The following is an 8,511-nucleotide window of genomic DNA, read 5'->3' on the forward strand; positions in this document are numbered from 1 at the left end:
TCCCTCAATCAACATAATTATATAGTTTCTATCAAATATGTTAATTATCCAACTTTTATAACACATCCTGAAACTTAACATTATAAATTCTAGAACAATATGCACAAAAACACACAAAATAATAATAACAATAATAATGGTGTAAAGGAGATTGAAACTAACACCTCATGACTGTAGTGAAGAACCTTAACCAGCTAAGCATGTGTGGTTGCTTAGACACAACTACATTGTTTATATTATACTTATATTTTTAGGTGGAAGTTCATGCATGGGAACCCTTTATGCTTGTGTGGGTGAGTAACTGTAGGTGGATGGACATCCACAAAGATACTTTCAAGAGTAAAGGTACCTTGTCAAAGTGGATGTCATGTTAGTATTGTTCAAGGAATTTTGAGGCAATTTTTTTGGTTTCTATTTTTATTCACAACATTAATAAATAAAAATATAAACATGTAATGTTGTAGACAATGCTAGATGATCAAAATAGCATTCACTTTGCTGCATGGTGGTGATGAGTGTGTCCTCTCATTTTACCTGCCAGGAGGTTATTAAACACTCTTAAGTTAGATTGAACAATATCTGTAAAAGAAGCATGAAATAACTAAGCAGGTCGCTTGCACTTCATGCCATCAAACCAATACCTTCAAGTTAACATCGTCTTGGTACTTTCCAATCTGTCATTCAAGTATGTTCCTAAATATTCACACACTGTAGGTGAAAGACTTGATGAGCGCACCACAAACCACGACTTAAAGATGGGATTGCACCTCCTGCTCGTATCTTATGCTTTGGTAGCGATGTTGCTTCCAAGTTCATTTCTTTGTCTTGTCCTTTCTCCTCTTTCTTGCTTTGCTTCCCTGACGCTTATTCCTCAACTTCTCCTCCGAGATGAGATCTGATTTAGCTTCAGCCTCCTGCTCTCCTGGAGCGCCGTTGGAAAAAGTCTCGGACGAGGCCTTATCTTGCGCCTGCTGGAATTTCTCGGCCTCACTGGCGGTTGCCTTACCCTCTGGAGCAACAGTCTCAGTGGCCAGGGAATTATTTACAGGTGCCTCAGCCTCGTCTTCCACCATTTGGAGCGCTAGTGGATCCTCCACCTCCTCTGCACCAGCATCTTTCAATATTGGGGCCTCGTTACCTTGAACATCTGCAATCCCCTCCACAGTAACAGCCCCATCTACGCTCAATTTAGAATTCCCTTCTGCCATCCTACAATAATCGAATCAAGTCCAACAGACGTGTGTGCTTGGATATCTCCTGCGTTAAATTTTAGCATGTCCACATAATTGTGCTCATTTCCTAACGCTCATACAGAAAAAGAACCAGAGACACTTTCATACAACTTTAATTCACCTTCTATAGCGACAGTATCGTCAGACTGCTGAATTACGTGTTTCAACAACAATCCATTTCCTGACTGTGCATGGGTTGCTTCAGATCGCGAAGATTGCAAAGATCTGGGTAGAGCGTCATCTGCTTGCTTGATAAGTGCTTCGTTTCCATCGACGCGCTCCCCTTCTTTGCTTGGTGCCGTACACCGGCCACCAGGATGACCTTTATCGAGTTTCTCCTCAACTGTCACATTGTCAGATACATGCTCCGGTTCTTCAGGAGCCGTCGATATTTCAGAAACAAATTGAGCTCTGGCGAGCTTTCCTTCTGGTCCCTTGGACTCCTCAAATCGATCTTCTCGTTTATCGGGGTGTTTAACCTCACTTTGGGCTTGTATAGGTACTTCCGTGGCTTCCTTGGCTCCATCTATCCCCTCTGAAAAATCTAGTTGTCTTCTTCCACGGTCATCAAAATGGAAGACGTTGTATTCTGCTACTTCACCTTCAGGTTCCTTCTGTTCCTCTGCTTCTGAATATGAATTATCTTCAGAGCGCCAAAAATTTTCAATATTTTCAACTGGCTCTTCCTCATCTTTTCTGTGTACTACCTCAAAAGCATTATGTTCATCAACTGTTTCCGACCCAATGTCGTTTTGCGCTGAGGTAGAAAGTACCTTCTCTTGATTGTGAATAGACTTGAAGGAACGATACCATTTTATGATACTCGACAAAGAGTAAGGGTGGAAGACGGCGTAATAAGCAGCGACCCCACTGAGTACGGGAACCAAAAAGACTGCACCAACCAACATGGAAACTACAACCACAGGAGTCAAAAATGGGAGTAGTATCAACACCAAGAGAGATGTTAACCCGAGTCTCCGTGTTTGTAACACAAGATTTGCACCCTTCTTGGCCTGTGCGTAAAGATACGCGCCGCCTTCATGACTACCATTCCGCATATCATTGACATTAGAATGTATCGAGGCCATACTTCTTCGTTATCTCGGTAAACGGTTTTCTTCAGACACTTTTGGCCAGCAGATTTTTTTCACATCTTAGAAATCGGCTCCTCTGTGAAACTAAAAATTGATGCTTTAGCACTTAAACAATAGATGCCGGGTGATCTTTTAGTTGGTAAGACCAGCAACACATCTCCACCCCCATAATAGCGTGGAATGTCCTCAATTCTTATGGCATGCCAGTGCCAGGTTATTTCTTCACAAAATACAAGAAGCATTAGATTAGAAGATGAAAGAAATATAAAAAAAAACATCAAGCCTAGGAGACACTGTAATCTACCAAAGGTCAGCTGTAACGAGTTTTCGTGAAGTAAAAGGCTTCCATTCTCTCAGTGCATTCAAATTTCAAATCCCCAGTCCATCCTCGATGCGAGCAAATATTCGAAGAATTACACACAGAAATGATATTAATAATAAATAACATAACACAATGATTTTCCCACATTTACACTGTCAATCCTCGAGAATAAATACATTCCTCAATGAACTCGGAGAGAAAGAGAGGAACGACCACAAAAGAGAAGGGAGGGGAAGGGAACTGCAGCACACAAGGTCGGAGCTCTAATCAAGAGCTCGAGTACGATTAACTAAACCACATTCATTCATCCCAAGGCCACAATAGTCATTCCAGAAAAGCCAATAAACGATCCGACGAAAGCTTCCTCAACTCCCCTCAAATGTTTCAAACGCTTGTTTCAGTACACAGTTAAAAAAACCATTTGACACGACAACAAGCCAGAAAGCCCAAGGACATGACATAAAAAATCAATCTCGCAATAAGGACGGTAAGAATTTCCACAATCCTGACACATTTTGAGCTTCTCAACTGATTACCTGCTGATGAAACATCTCCTTTCAACACACACACACAACTGTTGAGAAACGTGATTATGTGAAGCCAGTCCTGAAAACCAACCTCTACTCCCGAAACTGACTAGAAACTCAAACGCTACACACCAAAGCCAAATCCAAGCTCCCTTCCGTCGGCCAACTGCACTCCTTCACTCCAATGCACACCACATAAACCACAACAACATTAAAACATGCAGCATGCAGCAGCAACAACAACAAGGCTCGTACCTGCAACTATATTTCCGTTTCCAAAAAACGCAGGCTCTTCGTCCTCCACTCCAACTCCCCTCCGCTATCCAGAGCCGCCCACTGCGTCCGAATAGCAGCAATGGCACTTGATCCCGAGCAAAACACAGCCTTCATCGCCGAAGAAGTCTCGTCAAGTAGACGAGATTTTCTGTAACAGACGTGGTCTCCTCCGCGCAATCACGCACACCGTCCCCCCCCCCCCCCCCCCCCGCCAAGTTCCCTTTGCCTACGTTGCGGTAGCCGCCATCCAATCCACTTCACAGTTCATGACAACCCCTCCTCTGCCAGGTGGATGGGTTGGTTTCAGGTCTCCCCCTCAGTGGTCCCACGTCGTCGTCCCCCATGCCCGTCATGGTAGCTCATGGGAGTCCATCACCGATCCTGCTCTACACTGTACGCATGCGGTACATACCCTAGTCAACTTTTGTACAGAGCGTCATGCGGGTAATATTGTTTCTAAAAAGGAAATAGAACTTTTTCCTTTATTAATAAAGTCAGTGCGTTGGGTGTGACGGCCGAGATGCGTGCTTGCGGGATCGTGTGGTTCTAAATTAAGCATGCTTTGTGGATGTGCTGAACTGTAGAGCGTGAGGCGGATGCGGGACCACAGAGCATTGTATTCATCCGTTCGATCATTCATCCAAAAAATTATATACCCATAACCTAAGATTAATAATACAGTTGTATAGATAGATGGATCAAAAAGCTACTAGATGAACCCATGTTGTTGTTATGGAAAGTGTGACTCAAATGAAGCTATTTTTGAAAGATATGTTTGTGAGCCAAAGAATACTTTTTAAGTACAAATACAATACAATAAAAAGAAAAAGAAATAAAATATACAATGGAGCTTTTAGCTACGAAGTAGAATAGGTAAACTCATGCTGTTGTCATGGATAATATGAAAAAAAAACTAGTTAATTTTATTCAAAGAACTACTTGTGAAAATATTAAAAAAACATTAAAATACATTAAAAAAATCGTAAAAATATATGAAGACATTCAAAGATGTAATAAAGTCAATAAATAAATAAATAAATAAATACTAATATTTATCTAATTAATTTTTTTTTAAAAAATTCAGTATAGAATTTAAATTGTTATTTTTAGGAAGAAAGACACATTATAGATGAAACGTGTTGTTAATCATTACTATTAATCCATGCTATTAATCCATGCTTATTATTTTATTAATAATACATCATGATTTATCTAATGGAAACCTGTGCAATTGGCCACAATAAAAATTAATAGTTCAATTTGTATTTTTTAAGTCAAAAATTGACTACTCCTAAAGAAATATTGGCCAAGAAGAAGATAAAATAAAATGAAATAAAAAAATACATAACAATAGAACTATTCATATTAATTATATTGTACATTAAATGATGGAACTTATAGCTTATTTTTTCTTTATGCTCTATTTCTTAAATTGAGTGATTATCTAATCTTTTGAATTATATGTTAAGTTATATTTTGAATTGTATCCACTCCCAAATAGCAATCTTAGCCACTTCTTTTTAGACCACTACTACATTCACGGTCTTATTTTCCACCTCATCTTTGCTCTCTTTGACTTCCTTACCCTCAACCGTTGTCTTTAAGGCCCTCAAAACTTCCATGCTCAACTTTAGGTCTACAACTATAAGATTGCTCTTCATTACAACTACCACCTCTTTATCTTCTACCTTCACCACTTCTTCTTTGACCACACTCATCTTTGCCTCTACATTTTCCCACTTCACCTCTTATACTGTTGATTCTTCTTGCTTTATTGACAACAAAAGTTATTTTCCTGAATTGATAGGTGATGTTGATGCAATCGGCTCTTTTTCAAAAATTGGCTTCGAAAAATTCATTAATGCATTGCTGCTTGTGGTGGCTCTCCAATTGTGGTGTCCAACAGAGGCGCCTCTTTGTATCTGTCTACAGCTGCTTATAAATGCCCTTCAATGCAATCCCCTTCTTCAATTATCCCCATCTTTATGACCATTATGTAGTCCTCCATTAAATTGATTGCTAGTACTAGCCTTAATGTAGTGCCTATCATTTGAATCATTTGAATCATTTGAAATATATGTATATATATATATATATATATAAACTAACTGCTTGCTTGTGATCAAGCTGAAATGAACATACTTGAAAGTCATTGATTATGTGATTTTTACCTCAGTCTTAGATTGATACCATTGTAAGATCTAAATAGTGGAAAATTCATAAGAGTGTATTTGCTTCTATGTGCTCATCTTTCTTCTCTAATACATAATCAATTTGTATATGTAAATACATTTAATAATTATTAATAATCTAATAATTGTAATAACTCTAACTTTTGTAGATGTTCTATAATATTCGGCTTATAAGCAATAATTAACAATGCAAAAATTAGAAAGTATTATAATAAAAAAATGCCAACATTTCGGAACTAATTTTGAATTCTACAAAATTGAAAAACATATGTCAATTTTTGTATAAAATTTTATTCAATTGCAAAAATATAAACTTAAAAATGGTTGTTAGAAGAAGAAATTGGAAGTAGATCTTATTGATGTAAGCAAACATCTTCACGCCCTTGCAATTCCAAATGCGGTATCAATGGACAAGAACTCGATGAAAATAAATGAACAAGTGAGACTTTCTCAAAGAAATATGACAAAATAGAAATAAAAAATTATATATATTAAATAAAAATTGGAATAGCTATTTCAAAAAGCCATATTAACTTTGTACAACAAATATCTTAACTTGTAAGGCAAGTTTTTTATATAGACACCACATAATTATCTTGTTCCAGAAGCTACGAACATGTGCAGCACATGATTAAGTTATTGACAAAGTTCTAATCTATCAATGAATTATAAACATATATAAAGTCAAAGCAACATTTATAAAGCTTTTAAAAAGCTTTTCTAAAAGTTATTGTAAAATTTATCTATTTTTATCTACTTCAACTTATACTTATTATTTAGGTAATAGTTATAATAAATATATATCTATGACATTATCCCCTCTTCTAGAGATAAGTTCTATAAGGAGTGGTAATTACATGTTGAAGAAGTCTAAGATGCGGTAAATTGTATTTGCTATATGCTTTGATCTTTGTCCACTTTGAAAGTAGTTGATGGGTCTTCTCAACCATCAATAATGTCCCATTCTAAGGTGGAAAGACCACCTTATTATTTGATCATTGTTGAGACCTATGTAACTTTCTTCAAATAAAAAATTTGTAATACCATTGTGAGTCATTCCTATTTCTAATAAAATCACCAAATATCAAGACTTTCTTCTCAAGTTGTTATATCAAACGTATCATATCTCGCCATTTATTCAAGGAAAAATATGTCATTCTTGAAGCTCTTCATCCCTATTACATTGTCTTGAAGGTTGTGATAATTGCAATATCTCATTTGGTAAGTCAACAAATGATGGTTCTTGAGTTGAATTTGCTAACTGTTAATTCTCCATCTCTTTACCGCCATAATTATACAAAAATTAAAAACAAAGATAGAAGGTCGAATGCAATCTTTCTTAAATTATATTTCTTTTATAGCAAAGGTTTGTCATCTTTTATCTTAATTTTGATAGATGTTGTTGATGAAAAGCTTTGATTTTTTTATTGCATTTATAAGATTTTTTGTTAGTTCTCATTTATATTTGCTAATATTATATTTATACCAATGAATAAAATATTTTAACCTAAGTTGGTAATGACTCAAGTCTAAGACTTCTCCTATTTCAAATTTTTGAATATTACCTATTTCTAAAATTGAATATTTCAAAAAGTATTTGTCTTTTTTTTGAAATATTTACTATCTCAAATGGCTCCAAAAGAGATACGTGAAATATAGGATGGATTTTCATAGATTTTGATAGATGTAATTGATAAGTAATTGGATTGACTTGTCTACAAATAAAAATAGTCTAATTCTATAGTGATTTGGTTGTAAAAGGTGAGGTTGTATTTTATAAGTATCTAGAAATCTTAATATGTTTCACTCTCATAAGAAGAATGTAATTTGAATTTTAATTCAAAGTGCTTAAATTCAATAAAAAGTGCTCACAAACACTCTTCTTAGTAATCTCAACTATACATAAATTCCAATTTTCTTATTATTACTTTCATAATTAGGAAATTTTGAATTTTCTTTGCAAGTCTTAATGCTAATTAGTAAGCTTTAGCAAGCTGTAGCTCTTAATTTAATAATTTACTTAGAAAAAAAATTTGCAAAAAAATGCCATTATAAGTCTTCTATGTGCTCACAAGAATTCATTCCAATCCAACTTATAGATTGTAAGAAAATACCCAAAAATCATACTAATGTTACTTAGCTATCAACTTAAAAGTTGATGTAAATATTTTAATAGTGGTTTCTTCTTTTTCAACTATTTTCAACTCTAAATTGGTATATAGCTTAATCTTCAAGTCGTCTAACATCTTACCAAATTTCACTTTGATCCAATTAATAGATCTTTAGATATCATAGAAATTTTATCCAATTTCAAATTACCAACTTTCGATACCTTCTCGTATCAAATTTAGATATCTATCAATTCCACTATTAGATTATCACAAAATTTTACATATACTTAGCAAACTCAATTAACCAAGCACTATCAAATTTTGAACTATAGATGTCACACTAATTTTATGAATTAGCCAAGAATGCTTATCCTAATTGTATTGCATAAATTCCAAGAGACCAATATAAACCTTAACTTTGAATAATAATTGCAAAGTCAAACCAAATCCTATAAAAAAAGACTTATGTTTCTAAAATATGTTCTAACTTAGCTCTTTAATCTTAATTGTTAAACTTCAAATGCTCTTTATTTTGCCCTTGGTGATCGTTTAAGTAGCTAGAGGTCTGATTTTGAATCTGTCTCACAAATGGTCGACCCCTAAGTATCAATCTAATCTATCACAAGGATTTTATTGCCCAATCCTACCTTTAATTTTATCCTAGTATCAACTATGTTAATTATTTACTACTTTTAATCTAATTTTATTAATTTAAGGTCTTTCTGAGGTAAAAAAAGAGTCTCTGCATCTTAGAAGA

The 8,511-nt window shown here is 35.0% G+C and overlaps 1 protein-coding gene across 6 annotated transcripts; it reads right to left on the reverse strand.

Annotated features, from left to right (window-relative positions):
• Positions 1-388: 388 nt before the first annotated feature.
• Positions 389-3,644, reverse strand: LOC112293297 (uncharacterized). 6 transcript variants are annotated; one of them, XR_002972970.3, is made up of 4 exons: positions 3,431-3,644; positions 1,354-2,546; positions 737-1,177; positions 389-534 (listed from the first exon to the last, which is right to left on the reverse strand). XR_002972970.3 is itself a non-coding variant. In XM_090257063.1 (4 exons), the coding sequence occupies exons 2-3, from the start codon at positions 2,318-2,320 to the stop codon at positions 813-815; spliced, it is 1,302 nt and encodes a 433-aa protein (XP_090113189.1). In that variant the 5' UTR covers positions 2,321-2,546; positions 3,431-3,644; the 3' UTR covers positions 389-534; positions 768-812. The 6 variants fall into 6 exon arrangements, 5 of the variants coding, with proteins under 5 accessions (XP_090113189.1, XP_024398321.1, XP_073395656.1 ...); XM_090257063.1 differs by having other exon boundaries at positions 768-1,147; XM_024542553.3 differs by having other exon boundaries at positions 768-1,177.
• Positions 3,645-8,511: the final 4,867 nt, after the last annotated feature.

The sequence above is a fragment of the Physcomitrium patens genome, chromosome 16 (assembly GCF_059467195.1).
Source record: "Physcomitrium patens ecotype Gransden chromosome 16, ASM5946719v1, whole genome shotgun sequence".
NCBI lineage: Eukaryota > Viridiplantae > Streptophyta > Bryopsida > Funariales > Funariaceae > Physcomitrium > Physcomitrium patens.